Consider the following 20,783-nt stretch of genomic DNA (forward strand, 5'->3'; position numbering starts at 1 on the left):
CCCAAAACATTTGGTTGTCAACATACGGAATACTTTTTAAATGCCAAATTGTTTGGTTGATTCATTGTTGACTATGGCCTGCAATGGCCAGGTCTTCTCCCATGGATAGGCAAGAGGTTTGATGTAAGTTTTGCAGGAAGCACAGCATGTTGGTCAAAGGGGGCAATTTCACTTAAAGCCCAGAAAATGCCTCCTCCTCCCTACATGCCTACTAACACCAGAGCTTTGTGTGCTTTATGGCCAAAAGCGGCTGGAACCTACAGCAGTAAGCATCTAAACCCATTCAGGTGGAGCTATATATTTTTATTGAATGATCACCGCTGTCTAAAACAGCAAGGGAATTGTTTGCCATGTAAGTCAGTCCCACAGGATAAGAAAGCCCGTGGCTAATTAGAGGGTTAAAGGTGGGAAACTCCTCGGGTTTCCCTAAGCATATTACAGCCTGGCTACACACATCCGTTACTATAACACGACCCTCTTTGTCAAAGGCCACAGCTGTAGTATATATTTTGGAGGGGAAAAAGAGGTTCAGACCGAAGCTATCCATCTGGCCAACGAGATCCATCTCTGCACTGAATATCGTCACTCGGGTGCTGCTGCTGTTCGGTCCTTGAGCCTTCAGGTGCTCTATTACCACGATAGCACCCGAGGTCTGGGAGACTGCAACCCCTCTTGGGCTGATGAGCTGAGACCGGATCATCTGACACTTCTTGAATTCCCCCTTCCTGAAGTCGGCCGTCAAGCGGTAGAGGGCCCCTGCCTCCGAGTCGGTCAGGATGACTTCACTCTCGGGGGTGGCGTCCACGCCCCAGGGCAAACAGAAACCTTCCCGGATGGCCAGGACCCCCCTTCCCTCAAAATCGAAGGCCTTCACGGAGCGGTCTCCACCATCGGTGACCACCACGTGCCCATCCGACGTGACCGTCACATCAAGCGGGTACTTGATATCGTTGCCCGCATCCCCCCGCTCCCCGAACCGCTGCAGGCAGGATCCGCTCGGCCCAAAGACGTGGATCCTCTTCTTGCCGTCGTGAGCCACCGCCAGGCGCCCCGACCTCCGGCAGGCCGCCACCCCGGTGGGGTTGACCAGCGACCCCCAGCCCCCCAGCGACAGCCGGAGCCCGAGGCCCGCGGGGGCCGGCGCGGCCGCCCCGCCGCCGCTCCTCCCTAAGGCCGAGGGGACGCTGCCGCCGGCGGGGCCCAGGACCTCCAGCAGCTGCAGCAGCGGGAGGCAGTCGCTGGTCTCGGCGGAGCCGCAGACCCGCCGGCAGAAGGGACACTCCAACCGCCGGCGCTCGGCGCCGCCCAGGGCCCCCACGCAGCCCCGACAGAGGACGTGCCCGCAGGGCAGGTTCCGCGGCCGCCGCTGCCCGCCGGGCCCGTACCGCTCGAAGCACACCCGGCACTCCAGCAGGCCCAGCTCCGCCTCGTCCTCCGCCGCCATCCCCGCCGCGGTGAGGGGTGGCCGTGGCGGCCGGGGCAGGCGGGCGCCCCCTGTGGGGGGAGCTGCGGCGCGGCCCGGGGGCGGAGCGGGAGGGTAATGGCGGCCGCCAGCACCCGCCCGCCGGCAGCGCCGCTCCGCCCCCGGGCCGCCCTCTCCGGTAAAACCCTCCCCATCGGTGCTGACATCCCGTTACCAAGTTATCGCACCGCTGCTGGTGCTATTGATGCCCGTATCGGGCTAAGGATGCGGTCGCAATTTCATCGGATTTCTCTTGCTGTTCTGGGAAGCTTTTGACAATGCAATTAAAATACTGACACTAATCGCTAGCAGCCGCTTTTCTCAAACAGGGACGTACACGCATCTTGGAAGGTGCACAGACCGCACCCGCTCGTCCTGCAAGGCGCATTTACAACCTGTTCTCAGAGTACCCGGGCGGTACACGCACGGCAGAGCCATCCTACACATCCTCGAATGTCTCGCCGGGCGCGACATGGTCCCCGCCAGGCTGTCACACACGTGGGAACCCTGCGCAGGGCGCGGCCGAGCGTCCCGCAGCCGTGGGCCGAGCACCTGGCCTGCCACGGCTATTGCATTATCTGCAAGCCTGAGATAAACTTCCACAGCTCTCATGCTGCACCTGGAAAAAAATTCTGGACTGAGAGGAAGGAGATGCTTTAACTTGGTAGCCGCACTACTGGCCAGAAGTGAAAATATATGAAAATAGCAGCTCCCAGCATTCCCTGGCCCACTGGCGACATCCTTTCTTCTCTCTGTCAGTCCAGGCTTGACGTGCTGGTAGCTACAAGCAATACTGCGAGTTGCAACGGGCTGTAGCTTGGGGACTGCTGTGCTCAAATCATCATCACAGCTCCAGGACTACAACACTCTAAAAAACTCCATGGCTTTTACTCACCTTCTGGACTTGGTGAATTGTAATACACCACATTGCAGTTGTACCTTTCCAGCGTTTTTTAAAATAAGCTGCAAAGGGGAGAAGGCCAGGGCCAGAAAGGGTTTTGAGAGCCCCGAACTTTGTAATTTTTTAAAATTGCAGTAGTATCCATACAGAAGTGATAGAAGACCCGCAATGGAAGGTTTGTGTTTGGCTGAACAGGCAGCAGCTCTGGCGGCTTTCTTTGAACCCTCTCACCCTACAAGCCCTGCGCTGGTTTCTCTACTCATAGCTGTGCTCTTGAGGGAGGTAGCAGCACACACATGAGCAACCTCAGGGACATTTTCTCCCCGTGCTCTCTCCTTTATTGTCATCCAGTTTGCTTCCCTCCTCCCTTTCCTGCTCGATGATAGGTCCCCCTTGGCAGCTGCCATCAAGCATTGTTGCCCACTCACTGCCAGCTCATCTGACTTGTAATCACGACTAACAGGGATGGAGAGAAGCAACTTGCGCCAGCTTCCCGCCTCTCTCACCCAGCTGCCTGGCCTGGCGCAAGGCCAGTGTCGCAGGAAACAGTATTTGAACAGCAGCTGCCATTGCTCCCGGGGCTGCCAGACAACGAGGCCATCCTGCGGAGCACCGGGCAGACAGCATTGACTGGCAACAGCCAAAAAGGAACGGGAGCATTTCTTTTTTCCAGTTCTGATGATTTGAATTGATATGGAAGAAAAAAGTACACATTTTTAGAATGCGTATTGAGCATGAAGTTTAAGAAAAGCTATGCGCATCTCAAGACAGTGAAGGCAGCTATGTTAAGAGAGCTGACTTGGTAAGCAAAATGGAGAAAAATGTTCCACAGGCATTTTTCTGTACACTGAAGCCTGCTTTAAGAGTGTGCCAAAACATGTCTCATTTTAAAAAGTGAGATAAAAATAAAAGCAAGATGGGAGGCAAGTTATTTTAATTAATTTTAATCAAGCTACAAACTTGAGTACATATAGCACCTCCAGAAAATAATCTAGTCCCCATTGTCTGTGTCTGTCTGAGAAGTCATCAACTTTTTGAAGACACTTAATTTCACAGTGGTTGCCTGAAAAGGAGGAAAGAGTAACAAATTACTGAATGATTAGTCACTGAAAAATGCAAATCATCAGGAAAAAAAAATCTTATCCACAGATTTCTTCACAGTCCCTATAACACAGTGGTGTAAATGTACTGGGGAAAACTTAGGAGTCTCTTTTGCACTGGGATGCAACTGTCCATGCCAGTGACTCACTGCACACAGACGCTGCAGGGGTCTCAGAAAGTTGTAAATTTAAAAGAAGTGCAATATCAAAGCATATCAGGAGGAACTTTTAAAATTAAATTCCCGCCATAATTCTGAGTTTCATTATTTTGATGGATTTGAGTTGTACATTTAGCATTTTCTTCGCATGGCAAGTTACTTCTCTTCTTTGGCTACAAAAGTACAGCAGAAACTGTAGAACTGGTATGCCTTGTATTAAAACCAGAGTAGCTGGTGATGAGGTGCAAAGACAAAATGGTCAAATGGGCCTGACAGCAGCTACGAGATCACTGAGCACAGTATGAATCCTGGGAGAATGAAAAGATGCCAAGGGGAGGGAAGAGACAGTAGTATCTGCCTCTTGGGTTTTCTTCATATCTTTTGAAGAGCTGAGCATTTTCCTTGATAGCAAAATTCCTGTGGCTAAATGGTATTTGTTTTCCTCATTATTTTTCCATGACTCCATGCCTTGGATAAGAAGCAGATGGCTCTCTATCACTTGTCACAGGGCAAGGTAGAAGCATATAAACACGTTTATATGTTTTGGGAAAAATTCCCAAGGGTTAGATGAAATATCACTTACCAAACAAGCTTTTAATTTCAGATTCAGGAACATAAAATGGTGGGCCTAAAAGAAAGAAGGTGAAGCTAATCAGAGAGAAGACACAGGAAGGAGACAAACATTTACACTGCAGCAGGAGAGCCAGCCCCATCACTCCCAGAACCTGGCCCATAATCGGGCCCCATTGTGTAGCACCATCTGCAGGAACCAGAAAACACCATGTCCAAGAACTTGTGGCACCTGGGTGGGCCACCAGACAGCTTCAGGTGTTGCTGCTGCATCATCTCCAGGCTGCAGCCTTGGTAACCATGTTGTCAGAAGTCACGAACATGCCATGGACACAACCACTCTCAGTGCGCTGTGTGAATCCGGCCTATATTCTCTTTGTACTACAATGGCATAATTAAAGCTAAAAGCTGAATAATGTGAGAGGGAGACCAATGAATTAGACTATTGTTGCTTATGATAACAAGACCTATTTTTTCAGGGATAATTATGCTGAAGAGCCCAAAAGCAGCAAGAAATATTTTTTTTGAGAGTTAATAATTAAAAAAACCCCAAAACTTTAAAAATACCTCTGACTTTGGTATGTAATAAAAGTTATAAAAGGAAAAAATATTTTGTGATTTTACAGAATTTCACCTCTTCCAAGCATATTCAGACCATGACAGTGGCTGGGAGAGAGGCACAGGATGGGCAAAATGTTGGGTTGCAAGTACTGGGTAAACAGAGCGAAGTCAATGTTCTTGGGAGTGCTTCAAGCTCCCTAGGCCAGACCGGATGTTACTCTAAGCATTTGCTCTTCCAGCTTCATTATCACAGCCATATTTCCAGTTTCATTTCATTGTTAATACACCGTGTCTGTCCTCCACTTACCCATAGCATGTCCGAATGCTAGCGAGAAAGCAAATTTTGTCTCAAGCTTGGTCAACATCTAAAATTTTTAATACACAGTTGTATTGGTGTGATCAGCTGACAAAGCTATGCTGATAAAAAACCTGGGAAAGATACTAATATATCTACCACGTCTATATACAATTTGTATTATAGCATGCAAAATCAAAACATGAACAGTGCCAAGTTCTCACCTTTGTGTTTGTTTGGATCATATGAAACCGTAACGAGGAGATAAGAAGAATTTTTCTCCATTAGGGTGATCATCAAACTGACATAGCTAAAAGGAGAAAGTTATAGTTTGTTATTTTGGAACTGCACAAACATTCAAGCATAGCATTCAAAATACTCAACAGAAGAGGTAATGTGTATTTCTGTGCAGACACAACTTGAACTGAACTGCACAGAAAGTAATCAAAGCTTAGTTTTAATTTCATAAACATGAAATTCATGCTACACATGAAACACCTCAAATAAAGGTTACTGTTTACTCATAAACAAGCATTTATCTTCCCTGCATACTCATCTCAAAACTAACAGACAAGACATAGTATTCATCTGCCACAGTCTAGAACACAGTACACAACACAGTACTGATCTTTTAAAATTATTGTGAATTGAAGATTACGTATCTAATTAAGAAATCCTGGGGGTAGGGTCAAACTACATTTGGGTTGGCTATAGGCAAGAACGAAAAATTTGAATAAAAGGAAGCGAGGGGAAAAAGAACAAAGAGAGGAGAAGCAGATGGGGTGAAAAGGAAATAATAAAATTCAGACGAGACTTGCAGCTCTGCTTCTGCTGGGTTGGAATAAACGACATATTTTCCCACCAAGCGGCAGGATAGCTTCCTGAAGAAAGCTCACAAATCTAGAGTACAGCACTCTGTGACTGCAGCTGATGCTTGTGGTAGAGAAGGACTCATGTAGGCTTATCCTTTAAATGAAAGAGGACTCATCCACAAGTGGCAGGAGAAAAAACGTGTCACTGCATACATTAGAGAAAAGACAATAACAAATCAAATTTACTAACCGTTCTCTGTCGCATGGATTCACAGCTACTAGAGCTCCTCTGTCCCAAACCCCATCAAACTTGCCAACTATTGAGCTATAGGGAGATGAGGAAAAGGCTTAAAAATACTAAAAAGGCACCTTCATATTCATTCAGATACTTCTGTGAAGTCACAAGGATTCTCCAGCTAGCTATGCAGATTCCCCACTACCTTTTTGTTGCGGTCCAGCATGATCCAGAACAGTATGAGCTGGAAGCCATGAAATCCCCCTGGTACACGGCCCTGCTGTGATACCAAAGAGGTTCTGGAATTGCTCAGCATCTCCCCATCATTAGGGTGCGCTGAGACACGGTAAGGAGGAAGGAAAGTACCTTAAACACATTTGGGCTATAAGTCTGGGATTTTGGCAATCATATCCTGCTGTGACCCTTGAGGCAGCACTAACATGCATTCAGAACATCAGTAATTCCTGGCCACCTTCAAAAACCCGCACAAGATTTCAAATGCAGGTTAAGGAAGGTGCCTCATTCCTTTACTATCATTGAACTCAGCACACTCAGTAATCTTAGACACCTCTGTTCCCAGCTACGTGCCCAGGACCATTAGCTTCAGCTTGCAATTTGTTTAATGTTAGAAAAGCTAAGTTACACCGCTGCTTGCCCCAGTTTAACACTGCCACAGACATTATTTTTGCTCCTGGGTATGCTGGCAGACGACTTCAGCAACCACCCAAAACCTGCAAATGGCTAAGACTATTGCGAAGTGCCTTTACTGATGGGTGGTAAGAGCAGTCATGGTGACACTAGAGATAATGATATCGAGGCTGGGGGGGCAGGGGGGTGGGTGGGAAGGAAGAGCCTTGTTTCTGATATGGAAAGGCCTTGTATTAAAACCAAGACAGCTGGTGATGTGGTGCAGAGAAAGACAAAATGGTCAAACAGGACTAAGGCTGCACCTACAAGATCAGGAGTTTAAAGAGTAAGGTAGTGATAATGTAAATTGCATCACTTTAAAGAAAGTCTGAAGTAAGTTTACTTAGTGAGTATGGAATTGTGCAATACCTTTCTGCCTACTGGGTGGGTGTCAGAGTCCAACTGCATCACCTCTTTCTTCACTTCTGTACTGGTTTTGGCTGGGGTAGAGTTAATTTTCTCCATAGTAGCTGGTATGGGGCTCTGCTTTGGATTTGTGCTGAAAACAGGGTTGATAATACAGGGATGTTTTTGTTATTGCTGAGCAATATTTTGTTGTTGCTGAGCAGTGCTTACACGGAGCCTTTTCTGCTCCTCACCCCACCGCACCAGCAAGGAGGCTGAGGGTGCACAAGAAGTTGGGAAGGGACACAGCTGGGACAGCTGACCCCAACTGACCAAAGGGACATTCCAGACCACGTGACGTTATGCTTGACAGTAAAACTGGGGGTGGGGGGGCTGCTTGGGGACTGGCCTGGGTGTTGGTTGGTTGGTAATGGGCAATTGTTTTCATTTGCATCATTTGTCTTTCTTGGGTTTTATTTTCCTCTCTTTTTGATTGCTGTGTATTTTTTTCCTTGCCTTTTTTTTTTTTTTTTTAATTTAAACTGTTTTTATCTCAACACCCAAGTTTCTTTCCCATTTTTACCCTTCTGATTGTCCCTGCCATGCCATTGGGGAAGGAGGGGGGAGTGAGCAAGCAGTTGTGTGGTGCTTAGTTGCCATCTGGGGTTAAACCACAACAACTTCTTCTCCCTCCCTGTTGCTCATTTCATTGCAACGGCATTGCTAAGTCTCTGGCATTTAACCTAGAAGCTGATCCTGTACTTCCCACTCTACTGTGATGAGACATGATAACACTTTTAAGACCAGACTTCTTTTAAAGTTTGCCAAGCCTAAGCATCTAATTTAAATAACCAGCCTCTTAAATGAAAGGAGATTTTTAAAGAGACAGCTTATCATGCAATGGGCACGAAGGGGACAAAGCAAAGTCCAATGGGGCAGGTGATAAACTTGATCTTCTGAGGCTTAGGGGCTGTTCTCCTCTCTGCATAGCCTGCATGACCTTAGGCAAGCCCCTGAAGTTTTCTGTACTTGGCTTTTCTTCCCAACTTTAATCTGGTCTAACTGGAATGGTGGAGGTGGCTCCATACAGGCATTTCATATATTTTACTCCCCACTGATTTCATCAGAGCCTACAGACATCACAGGCTTCAGGCAGCCTCATGCTGTGGCCTTACCCCAGTCCTGGTCTCCTGGTTGCCCAGATCTCAGGACCTGATGAGCGTCTGGGTGCTCCCTGCCTGTCTGCACATCCAATTTCCTTCTGAGGAGAACCAAGTCATGAGGAAAAGGTCAAAAAAGGTATACAGCTGTCTTTCATCCTGATGTGGAGTCAGGATCAAGCCAAGGTGTTAGAGGTGCTCCTCTTGGGTGTACCTTTCATTGTATCACTACCCAATCTTTTAGCCCTATATTATCTCCTGCTATGTGTTTATATGGTACATAGCACAAGAGATCACAGTCTAGATACTACTACAGCTAATAAAAATTAACCTGTAAAGCAGAAATTCACATATCTGCAGAAAGCCCACTGGATTTAATCAGTAAAGTTGTGAATTTCTATCTCTGCATATGTTTAGTAGTTTCAGTTAATGCAATTTAATTTTTTTTTTTTTTTAAAGTCTGCAGCCATAATTTTATTAGGAGGTACAATGGTTGTGTAATATAACTGTTTTACATATGTCCCAGAGTTCTCACAAAGAGCAGTAATTCCTGTTACTCTTTAACTAGCAAGAGTCTTTGAAATGTTTCATTCTGACAAAGGTCAGGAGCACATCTGAGTTCTCCTCTAATGAATGCTAGGTTAATGGAGATCAAAGGGATTTGTTAGCAGGCCAGCCTCAGCAAGAGAGAAGTAAGTTTAATTTCCATAATTACTGGGCAATTAATCAAATTGTCTGTACACAGAAACTAGAAGAGTGCGTGCATTTTTCTAGTCACAGATACCTGCTGACTGCTGTAGGGAATGCAGTTCATATTTTCACCATTACTGCACCCAGTACAAAACCATGTATCCAGAACGTGTATCTGCAAATTTATTTTCTGGATGACAAACTATGTACTGGAATTAGTAATACACACTGAAAATGTCATTAATTACCTATTTTTGGTTCATTTCATAGTATTATTCCACCATGCCCTGACAGGAGTTACAGGTTTCACCATGCTACTTACTACGAAACTTAGAACAGAATTTTTCAAAAATTCCTGACAAGAAGCTTAAGCAATCTCTGGGCAACTTGTCAACTCACAGCAAGAAGGATTTATAGGGATCTACACAGCAAGCAGCTACACTGCAGGGGCAAGGCAGGGAAGAAATCAGGCAGTATCTACAAAGTCACGTTCATATACAGCCCATCTGTTCCAAGGCACTCACTTTGCAGGACTAGTTATATATACACTACTCAAACCAACTGGAGTCAGCTGCACCAGCAGAAGTCTTAGCAACGGTCTGTTGTCTAAAAGACTTTGGACTCTAGTAATGAATATTCTTTTTTTTCTAGTTTATGCAGATTAAAAAAAGGATCATACAGTAAACACCATGTTCTGGTGTCCTAAACTACCAGTTATGCCTGTATATGTAGCAGCTCTGAAAAGCTCATCCAAGTAAAGATTAAGACTTGACCTCCTTCTTCTTATTGAACAGCCATGGAACAAATCCTTGTTCCTGACAGTTGTTTGTAAGAAAAGCAAACAAACACACAAAACTTCACCAAAACCTTATAATCTAGGTAAAATCATGTCTGAGTAAGAACTGCAAGAGGAGGGAACTGTAGTGCAGGTCTCCGGGCACCTTCAGCTTCCTACAAGATACATTACAAAACCAGAAACAACACAGCTTTCTTGCATGCTCTCCAATCTCCAGCTACCCCAGGACCAGTCTAGGTCTGAGGACATTTTAGGACAGATTTAAACATGCCTGTTGCCAACACCACCAGAAAGCTTCTGAGCACAAATAAATATGCCAGCTGCATTACTGCCCAAGGCAGAGTCTTCTGTGCTAGAGGCAGGAGAGAGTCCCAAGTCCTCCTGTAGTATCTGAACAACCGGGTAATATTCAAAATTCCCCCACCAGCTGACACTTCAGCAGAAGGTCAGGTGCAAAGCCACCACAAAATCTGGGAAGTGACACTTGAGGCCACAAAGCACAATGGGTTGAAACATTTTTCAGGACTCAGTAGTGCAGACAGTATTGAAGTATTTGGCATTTTCTGTTGTGTCTTTTAACTAAGGACACTTTAGCACTAAAAATCCCTCAGAAGATATTAGCAAGTCAAGCCATGTTTGTCAAGACACTTGCAGAGTCAGTGTTTGACAATATATTATGTAGTCACATGCACTGGAGTGATGTAGTGTAAGTCCGTCGAGAAAAGCACGTTAAGTAAAGCATGGGACACATATAATCAATGGGTACAGCTTACTTGTGCGTAAGTTAATCAATAGTTTGGGGAAAAAATAGATTTATACTTAGTTAAAGGAAAAGCTGACTAAGAAGACACCTCTAGGTATATTCTCTTTACTTTTACTAAGCTATTCTGAGTAAGGGATTGTGCTAGGGTTTTGCTTCGTAGAAACCATCAGTAATGTCAAAGATAATTTGGTTTTACTGTAAAAGCTAACATGTTTTTCTATAACTTTCACAGGATGGCTTAGAACAAGAAGCCCATTTAAAGATATTTAGTTGTTGTTGACCATTAGATAAAGATGCCAGAGTTATTTTTTGTTGGAGATTGGCTATTCACATTTCTCATACAAGTTAGTAAGAGTTTTCTTGAGAGGACCTATTCCAAATCTTTATGGCTGACTCAAATAAAATAACATGACAGTATTAACACATTTGATTACAGTGAATTGTACAACACATTGTGTATTCCTACCTGGACAGATCATAAATACTGCAGCAGTACAGAGAAATGTTCCCAGAGGTACTCTACAATAAAAAGCAAACAAAACAATACCTATCAGCAAACTATCCTTCAATATGCACTTACAAGTGTATATTTATACTTTATATCTTAAAATATACACATATACTATTTTTAAATATATACTTAGGTGTAATAGGGAAAAACTGTGAGAAACATTTTCAGGTTTAATTTGCTGAGGTATCTTTCCTCATCCTCTTCGGGGAGGTTCTGATCTATCAAGGCATGCATCTGTCCAGTTCTAAAATACATTTACTTTTACATTCAGGTGCTTCAATGTCATAACAAAAGAAGGCCAAAGTAATAAGCTCAAAAGAAGAATTACTCAGTCCAAAATTACAACTCAGACCTTCCTTTCAGACCTCTTCAGGAGAGGTGAATGATTACCAGTAAGAGAGAGGGATAAAAGCAGAATGACTTGTTTGCTCAGTTATGCCTGCATTGCATGATTAACTACACCAGATTATTCAACAATGCAGGAAACATACTTGCAACTTTTTTGCTCCTGAAATCTCTGGGACGGGTTCCTCGTGATAAGGCAGACTGTGTTCTGCAAAAAACTCCTTCAGCGCTTGCTCGCTGACTTCCACACCAACAACGCTGTGTCCCATGTCCGCCAGCCTGCACACAGCAGAGGGAGGTCCCAAGTTTATGTGAGGCTCACAGCTTGGGCCATTACCAAATGCATATCTCCCATGCAGCATTTATTCAGTAGGGAAACCCTGGTTTTAGGATGCACTGGTATGTCTAATCCTGACTTTCTGGAGTGTTCATGTTTTATTGAACACCTTCCCTCCATGATCCGAGCTTAAATTAGCATCACTCAGCATAGAGCTGACAAGGACTTAACAGGTTTTATTTAGATTCAATGGATTATTAATTTATTTCTATGAACTCGATGAAAACAAAGGTGATTGTTACACAGAGAAAGAGTCCATTTCAGTTTACAGAAATGTGTTCTGCTCTGAACTGCAGCAGCTGAGGCACACTGTCCACCCAGCTGCCTCTGCGGCTTGGCAGGAGCAGGCAGCAGGGTGCGGTAACCTCTTCACTGCTGCAGCTCAGCGCAACAGCAACGTGCATCAGAGCCCACAGTCAGCCTAGGAAGTAGCTACCATGATAAAACCTGGTAACTGGGACTAACTTGATTCCTTGAAGATGCAGTTCAGTCAGGGCTTTTTGGTTTGTGTTCCTTCCCTCCAAGAAATAACACTGGCTTATACAGCCCCTAATTATAACCCACATTTAAAAAGTAAAAAGTAAAATAGTAAATGTAAAAAAGAGGAAGTTACATTTAGCCCAAATCATTGAAGTTCCCAGTGTGACATGCTACATGGTCCCTTGAAAATGTGCTCTGGCACAACTGGCCTCATCACAGGCAATTTAAGCATTGGCACCAAAAGCAGCAGTGGTAAGGGCACAGCTTCAGTCACTCTGTCCATCACAAAGTCATCATTCCCCAAGCTGACCTCAGGACAATCAGGAGGACTTTCAGGTCCTTATCCATCCCATTTATGCTACTACACAAAACGGCAGCAAATGAAACCAAACTTCTTCCTCCCTTCAGCCTCCAGCGAGGCTGTTTTCCCATGAGCAGAGTTGTGGCACATCTCCATTGGCTGATATAAGGTTGGGAATTCCCCCTCTCCCTCCCTCCCCTCCCCACATCAAATAAGATTTTTGCTCTTATAATTTGTGCTTTACCATTTCATCTCTACTGCTTTACCACAAAGCGGGAAAAATATCCTCAGTCCACTCCTGCCATTTAAAAGAACATTCAGATACTTCTGGAGGAGCCTGTAGAGAACAGATATGTTTTACTTAACGCTGCAAGTATTTGTGCTGGCACACTGAAAGCCAAATGCTACTCACTATGCCAGGTAGCACACAAATGCCACGATGGAACATAGGTTCTTAGTTCAACCTGCTTCACGCTGTTAGTAATAAAAACATAAAATAAAAATATTCACCTTCCATTGACTTAGAAATAAATTTAATTTCTGTTAGAAGCAAACACATTTCTGTTTGTTCTGTTTCCTGTTTGTCTCTTCAAGTAAACAAACCAACCAACCTACCTTTAAGAGGGCCACAACAGCTAGCTTAAACAGAGTGATTATTAAACTTTTGTATCAATCAAATCACTTCTACAGGTCTCAAATGTAAGTTTCATTGGTTGAAAGACTATATAATCAGGTTTGCTCTCTTAGGTCCCTGCCTTCCAGTACACAATAATTGCTTTGAAGCCCTCTGCATATTGCTTTAGGCCCTAGTTTCATGACATACGAACAGCAGTGCAGAGCTTCTGCATCAGAAAATGTAAGATTTTTTTAGGCAAGCTATCCAAGCTTTACAGTTTAAAACCTAATTCAAGAGTAAAAGTTCTAAATTAATTTCAATTCTTTCTTTTCTCTGACCTTTTTTGACAAATGTAGGTCACAGAAATATGTATATTTTTGTTTCAAGCTGTGCCTGTACAAAATAATTTTCTTTTTGTAAATGCTCTATTTTCTATTAAGAGTTTTTTGACTGAGTCAAGTCATTAATCTCACAGCATTTCTTTAAATAGCTGAGGCAGAAGAGTGAAGTCACGTACGGATGCCCTTGTTCCTTGTGAAACCCAATGTTACCCATTTCCCATTTTTGCAGCCATTCCTCCTCAGTCACCACTCTGTCTTTCTGTGACCCAACGTCTGAGCCTTCCAGGACCCCGGGGGCGGCTGCTGAGCGGTCCATCGTCCCCAGGGAGCGCTCGTAGCTGTGAAAAAAAAGAGAAAAACTGAAAAATTACCCCCACCCAATGAATAGTTTGGAACAGGCTCTTACTCCCTAGAATCAAATACAGATTTAGAACAGCTTAAGCGATGATTATGATTTGGCGACTCTTTAAACGTAGCTATCTGGAACGTGACCGAGCACACTCTTGCTCCCGGTGGCTTCGGCTAGACTTTTTTTCCCGGAGCGAAGCCTGCTCAGGCGCGGCCCGTGAAGCATGACGGAAGGGCCGGTGACCTCCCGTTTCGCGCACCCTTGGAAGCCACCCAGGGGCTGCTGGGCGCCGCTGCCCCGGGGGGACCGGGGGTACCCGCGGGCCGGTAAGTAGGTCGATGCCGACACTTCTCCCTCTCACGCGAAACCCGTGGGCAGACCACGGGGGCGAGAAGCGGCTCGGGGCGCCCGGGAAGACCCGGCGGGGCTCAGCAACCCCCCAAACACCCCCCCCCGGCACCCCCCGGCCGGCTGGCGGCAGGTACCTGCGCGGCGGGTCCCGCGGGGGCTGCGGGGACGGGGCGGCGCCTCCCCGCCCTCCCCCTCGCTACGCACCGCGGAGAGCGGAAGCGGCGGCAGGAGGAGGCGGGCTGAGGGTGCTCGGCACCGGGGAGGAGGAGGAGGAGGAGGATGGCGGTGGGGATGGCGGCGGCGGTGAGTGACCCCCTTCCTCCCCTCGGCTGCCGCGCCCGCCGGGGGGCCGCCTGCCCCCCCCGTCCCCAGGCGGCGGGGCAGGTGCGAGCGCTGCCCCCCTGCTCACCTCCCCGCTTCTCCCTTCCTTCTCCTCCTTCCTTCTCTTCCCTCCCTCCCTTCCTTCTCCTCCCTTTTCTCCCCCGCTGCAGCTCTAGCAGGAGGCGGCGCGGACACGCGTGAATGTGGTCTCCGGCCCCCGAGCGACCCGGCCCCGAGGTGAGTCCCAGGTGGCTCCGCCGCTCCGGCCACCGCGCCTCCCTCCGGGGCTCCCCCGGGGTGACAGCCCCTCTGGGGACGCCCCTGCCCCGGGGAGCCCCCGGGAACCCCGCTGCCGCCGGCTGTCAGCGCCCGGGCAGCGTGGGGGCGGGCGGCCGCCGGCCATGGGCTCGGCGTCAGTTTTCAAGGGGAGCGCACTGCGTGGCTCCCGCCGCCCCTTGTTTATCGGGCTCTTTCCTCTCTCTCTCTCTGATGTGTGTGGTTTCTGCCCCCTCGGTGTGTGTGGTCCGTGGCGTGTGTCGTCGTGTCGTGTGTTTTCCACCCCCCCCCCCCCCCCGCCAAACTTGCCGTCAACTGTACAGGTAAAACCCCCCGAAGCTTTCCCGCACAGGCCACGCATTACAGACGGATGAAGCGTTATAGAATGTAGAATGTGACAGCGTATTACATATCTCTCTCCCCTTTTAAAGGGCTTATTTTCTCAGCCAGTAAGATAATGCTTATAGGATGCAGAGTCATGTAAAGCTTAGTAAAGTAAGTGCTGTTTGTTTGTTCTTTAAAAATTTGGGGGGGTATTTGTTTTGGGAAGGGAAGTGGGGACAAAGTGGCCTACAACTGGAAGCAATGGCCTTGCTTACAGTTATGTGCATAAGCTGATCTCTTTTTCTCTCTTTCTCCCCACCTCCCTCTTCCCCCGCCCGTAGTGCTTACAGCAAAAATATGTTTGTGATTCTGTATGACTGGCCTTTGCCTTTCAAAATGGGAGGCGTCTCTGAATCTTAAATATTTTTACTGTCTTAATGATAACTGCCACCTTTTCTTTTTCTAACCCCATATACACAGTGAAACAACTGCATGTGCTTTTAACTTTTTGGATAAAGGGCCTCACAGCAGCAGTAGACTGTCAGCACCTGGTAGTCACCAAAATGAGTCGCCTAGTGCCTTGCTCAGTGCTAAGGTGGTTCATAGCATCCGACTGTAAAGGCAACAGCACGTAGGAACGATTACCTAGCGTCAAAAGCTAAGGTGATACAGAGAGATACTTTTGTGCTGCTGATCTAGAAGGAAAGCACCTGAGGAAGAATGCCACCATTTCCTGGGGTGTTACAAAGTAGTTTAGGGAAATCTCATCTAAATTAAGCTGGCTGGTTTTTCTTTCTCTACTCTGCAACCTCATCCACCCCCATACAGTGTGTCCTGGTTTCGGTGGTAAGTTATGGTGGAGTCATGCTTTTAAATCTTTTTTTTGGTAATAAACATTGACTTAATTCTTTTTTTTCCTCCCTCTAATTAGTTATAATGGGGGGGTTTGCAAGAAAATTATTTTTTGTATTGGGTTGTCTGAACTAATTTTTCATTTATGTGGTTATCATCATGTGATTTCCCTTCCCAAGTCAATTTATCCTATCTTCAGAGGAGAATAAACCACCAGTTTACTTGATTTACATCAGCTTCATTTGGAACTGTGTAAAAATGCCCATTTTCTTCTCCTGTTACCTCTACTTTTAGCAGAATTCCTGAATGAAGCTGCTGCTACTATGCCCATCACTGTCAGCTTGAACAAGAAAGATGCAGCCTGGAACAGAGAATTGAGAAGTCTCAAATATATTTTAAAAAAAATACAATTACAAACTGGTTCCTATTAGAACAAGATAACATTCATGATGCAGTGCTGTAGTATAAGGGGTTTATTTCCACTTCCTTTCTGTATGTGGTGGAGCACAATTAGATTTAATTCCTCTTCTAGACTCTCTTTAGTTGTGTTTTACTCCCTGTGAGAAGAATGCCTTTGATAATACCATTTTAAATACGCTTTCATATTTCTGTTTCATACTTTCTCACAATGCATGCTTTCCAGCTTACATGATAAACTGGTCTTTTCTGTGTTCCCTCTAATGTAGTCAGCTATAGAGCTCTCTTGTGGCATAAACCTTTTATTTTCTCCTACAGTATGCTTAACAACAAAGTTTGTAATATTCCAGTCACCTATAACTGCCATGAAACTGCAGTTTAGACTTTAAATTCTGATGTACTTTCATAGGAGGGTGTGCAAGTCTTGGAACTGGGTGTTCACCTGGTATTAAACATCTCTTTAGTACACTATTTGGAAAAGCGCTTTACAGCGCAAATCTCTTGCTACCAATAAATCAGTAGTTAGCAGGACAAGTGTTACTCAGAGTGGTATTTCAATGCTTGCATTATGAGCTGATGTCTATTCACTTTGCCAACCCAAATTCCAGTCCAGGTCTTCACGTAATGCAAATCAGATTATTGAAATCCAGGGTATGCTGATCTGGAACAGCCTGTCATGATGTACTCAAGGATCTAATCTTAACTCCGAATTTAGTTTAAAATAGTAGTATTGTTCTTTTCCCATAATGTCTCATTTTCATTTTCCTTCTGAATTAGTAGTCAAGCTAAACAGATTCTTACCTAGGTAACTCTGACAGAAGTACTATTATGAGTAGCTGTACTGCCCAGGTGATTAGACAGCTCTGCAAAGTCAAGTAAGTTTTTTTTTTTTTTAACTACTGCCTATGTTTTTTTGCAGATCTAATAATACAATGTCAACTGGAAGGGTACGAACGAAAAAAAAGGCATGTTCTTCTGACCAGTCTCCAGACAACCTTCCTCTGAGAAGTTCTGGAAGACAGGTATTTATAATAATTTAAAAACACATGGGCTTGTACTCTGGTATTTTTTATTTTCTGTTGATATTTATAAGCAAGCAGGCTTTACTGTGGATAAGTTAAGACTTAGAGTACTTACCCAGAGAGAGGGAGAATTAGTTAACAGGCAAAGTGACTCATTTGTGAACAATATTCAGAAAAGATAAATGCTCGATATAACCTGTAAAAACTTGATGTGTTAAAAATACAATTACAGATTTCTGTACAGCCAGCCAAAGCTGTCTGCCCATCCAGATGGAGGTGTAGAACAACACAATACATGGTACCTTTGAGGCCCAGAAGAGACATTTGGTATAGAGCTTTGTATCTGGAGTCCAAAAAAGCCTCAAGCCTACCCTAATATTTTATTTGAGGTGCAGATAAGATTGCTACTAATTAATAAGTTTGTGAAGAAGAGATTTTCTGAAGGAGAAATAGAATGAACGCATGAGGCTTGACTCATTAGCATGTGATGGAGCTTAAAATATGATTTAAACTGAAAGGTTTGCTTATAATTCCTTCAATGGTATCAGTTAGACTAAAGCAAGACATTTTTAGCTTTAAATGATATTTCCAGCCTTACTGGTTTATGTTTTTTTTTTTTTTAGAAAAACTGACCTACTTTGACAGCTGTTTCATGCTGCAGCTATTTCACAATGGATACAAAAATTTTCATTAGTACCATTTTAACCATTTGGTGCTACCCACAAGCTGCAAAACTGCCTGATTGCCATTTTATAGAAGATGCATTTGTGTAATTTCTGGTCAGATTTCAGCTATTCTTTATTAGGTGAAGAAGAAAGCGGCTGAAGCAGCAGATGATGATGATGAAGCGTCAGAGAAGAAATATAGAAAGTGTGAAAAGGCTGGATGCACTGCAACATGTCCTGTTTGCTTTGCCAGTGCAGCCGAAAGGTTTGTTTCTTTTTATTTGTGTTTTCCACAGACTTTTCTAAACTTGCAGCTGAAGTTTAGGCTCCTAACTATATTCTGAAAAATCTCTTTGTTTCTAAATATAGAGGGAGAATCGAAAGGTACTAATATGTATCTTAAGATGCCAGAAAAGTCACAAGTTATTCCTGTTGTGGATAATGTTCTACTGTGCAAGTTGCTAATTCGGATATAGAATATCTTTAGAATATGCTTATTTGTGTTATTAATGGTGTATTCTGGAACACATCTTGCTTCTGTGAAACTGAGAGCATATTAGTGTAATCTGAGGAAGCTAAATTTGCTTTCAAGATGGAAAATGAAACCACTGTTTACTGCAGAAAGTCTTTATCACTCTTTCGTTGGAATGTTTTGCAGTCTGAGGTGAGATTCTGACCCTGAAATTTTAGGCAGTGGGAGGCAGTCTTATCTGAACTCTTTGTGCCCAAGTTGTTCATGGCTACTTGCAGAAGTCCTTTTGCATGCTGACCCTGGGGATACTGAATGCACAATACTGACAGGGTGTATCGATAATAAGCGACATGTTAGACCTCATTATACAGTAGGCAGACTTTAATTACATAGCATTCCACCCTTGCTGGTTAATAGAGGCAAACTTTCCTTGTTTTATTTATTTTTCCAATGATCTAAAATAATTCAGTGCTTCATTTAGTTATCAATGTGGATTGTTCTTTGGTGGCAGGAGGTCAATGTATTCTGGATGTTGTCTTAGGAAAGTCAAGTGTTTTGGCAGTTGCCTAAGAGACTTGTGAGGGGAAATGAGCACCTGAGACATCAGTATTGGTGATACTATGTTTTTTATTTAGGAAACAATAGATACTGCTTAGTCATAATTTTGAATTGTTATTTTAATATTTTTATTTCACCCCTCCCACCCCCCCAGTACATACTTACAACGTTATTTATTTCAGATGAGATCATTTCATGGCTATTTCACTTAGTAGCTTAGGTCACTGCTTTTTACCTTGTGTTTTTTACCATGTGCATTTATCTTGAACCATTTCATTGAGTTTAATGAGAGTTTTCTAGGTGAAGAGTGATTGCTTTGTCTGATTGATACAATCTTTGCTAACAGATATTTCTTCCTGAGAGTAATAAAGAATAAAAGCCCAGAATGTGTAAGTGCTTCCTCAGCGTTTTCTCTCATTGGGTTAAAATTGCAGCCAACTCGGTCATGTGAAAAAATAGGCAACATCTGTTTTGTGCTCATATTTGCCTTTATAGTTTTGTCAGTTGTTCTGGGGATGGGATGTTGTAATGATTTATGAATCAATTGATCACACGTACAAGAGAAATACTAACTTAAATGATCACTCCCACCCCTGCACTAATATCAGAACAAAATGGAACAAAGTAAGGGAACTGTAAGCTCCCATGGAGAGGGATCTTTTCTTCTTACACATTTGCAAAACACTTAGTGTGTCACAGCGCATATTGTAAGAACAAATTTATTTCATGTTCAGGAAACGTCTGCTTAAAGGGTACTAAAGACAGGCTCAGTTGACCATTGTTAGCAGGCGGTTGCTGGAAGCCAGACCAACTATAAAACTGCACATTGTGTATGTTTTGCCTCCTTCGCATCTGGTGTTGCTTAGTTTGGAAACTGGAAGTGTTTGAGACAATTGAAATGATCTTATTGTTATTTGTATGACTGTAGTGCCTTGTGCAAGTCAGCCTTCGTGAATGTAACAGAAAACCCTGGCTTGTCCTGAATGTTTTGTTCGCGTTCTAGAATGTGCTATTGTCAATAGAAAGATTTTTTTTTTTTTTTTCTAAATGTATTGTAAAACTATTTCTATGTCTCCTGCATTACAGATGTGCTAAAAATGGGTATACATCTAGATGGTATCATCTTTCCTGTGGGGAGCACTTCTGCAATGAATGTTTTGACCACTATTACCGAAGGTAGATTTGCTTATTAAAATTTGGCAGATGTTATAACTGTTGAAACATCATGTACGTAAACATGTACTAATACAAAGACTCGTCCTCTGTGCTTGCTTAGTTCAAAGTGAGGCTTAGATATTGGTGCTAAAACTGCAGGTGCTGTATGGACTAATCAACAACTTAAACATAGCAGCATGAACAAAACTGGTTACTTTAGGCAGGCTGGTTTGTGTGTACCAAGCTATTCTGAAGCTTTTGTCTTTTTTAAAACAACATCAGAGAATTTTAAATGATGAGAACAGTTTTAAATAAATCTATTTTCCTTTATAAAGCAAATTCACTTTACAGTGTGAGTTCAGGAGACCTTGCCTCTCTGTAACATCAAATCAGTGAGCAGATTTAACTCTTGCGGTTCAGTGACCATGAAGACTCTGGTCAGGCTCACAAGAGTGCTTTCAGCTCCAAGCTCCTTCTCATTTGAGTGGGAGTTGAGTCCAGCTTAACTGAGACTTTTGGGTGCTCATGTGTTCAGTAGTACCTGTGACTCAGTCC

At 44.2% G+C, this 20,783-nt stretch overlaps 3 protein-coding genes across 7 annotated transcripts in view; 1 reads left to right on the forward strand and 2 right to left on the reverse strand.

The window, feature by feature from the left end:
• Nucleotides 1–282: 282 nt before the first annotated feature.
• NHLRC1 (NHL repeat containing E3 ubiquitin protein ligase 1) lies at nucleotides 283–1,454 on the reverse strand. Its single transcript, XM_074829191.1, has one exon. It carries the CDS (start codon nucleotides 1,442–1,444, stop codon nucleotides 284–286), a length of 1,161 nt encoding a protein of 386 aa, XP_074685292.1. The 5' UTR covers nucleotides 1,445–1,454; the 3' UTR covers nucleotide 283.
• A 1,837-nt stretch (nucleotides 1,455–3,291) lies between these two features.
• On the reverse strand, nucleotides 3,292–14,421 carry TPMT (thiopurine S-methyltransferase). Of its 4 annotated transcripts, none has more exons than XM_074829262.1 (9): nucleotides 14,301–14,421; nucleotides 13,677–13,804; nucleotides 12,754–12,846; nucleotides 11,538–11,670; nucleotides 11,002–11,054; nucleotides 6,110–6,184; nucleotides 5,272–5,357; nucleotides 4,205–4,249; nucleotides 3,292–3,426 (listed from the first exon to the last, which is right to left on the reverse strand). In XM_074829262.1, exons 2-9 carry the CDS (start codon nucleotides 13,697–13,699, stop codon nucleotides 3,311–3,313), a joined length of 624 nt encoding a protein of 207 aa, XP_074685363.1. In that variant the 5' UTR covers nucleotides 13,700–13,804; nucleotides 14,301–14,421; the 3' UTR covers nucleotides 3,292–3,310. The 4 variants fall into 4 exon arrangements, with proteins under 4 accessions (XP_074685363.1, XP_074685344.1, XP_074685353.1 ...); XM_074829243.1 differs by having other exon boundaries at nucleotides 13,643–13,804; XM_074829252.1 differs by lacking the exon at nucleotides 6,110–6,184 and having other exon boundaries at nucleotides 13,643–13,804.
• The window catches only part of KDM1B (lysine demethylase 1B), a 29,141-nt gene continuing 22,480 nt past the window's right edge, over nucleotides 14,123–20,783 (forward strand). The window contains exons 1-5 of one of the 2 annotated variants that reach the window (XM_074829206.1): nucleotides 14,123–14,141; nucleotides 14,658–14,724; nucleotides 17,276–17,378; nucleotides 18,184–18,308; nucleotides 20,160–20,249. In XM_074829206.1, coding sequence (XP_074685307.1) covers nucleotides 17,289–17,378; nucleotides 18,184–18,308; nucleotides 20,160–20,249 — 305 coding nt within the window. In that variant the 5' untranslated portion in view covers nucleotides 14,123–14,141; nucleotides 14,658–14,724; nucleotides 17,276–17,288. Of the gene's footprint in view, nucleotides 14,142–14,416; nucleotides 14,470–14,657; nucleotides 14,725–17,275; nucleotides 17,379–18,183; nucleotides 18,309–20,159; nucleotides 20,250–20,783 lie in introns of those variants that run through there. The other variant, XM_074829217.1, reaches the window with a different exon arrangement.

Source organism: Strix aluco, chromosome 1 (genome assembly GCF_031877795.1).
Source record: "Strix aluco isolate bStrAlu1 chromosome 1, bStrAlu1.hap1, whole genome shotgun sequence".
NCBI classification, from domain to species: Eukaryota; Metazoa; Chordata; class Aves; order Strigiformes; family Strigidae; genus Strix; species Strix aluco.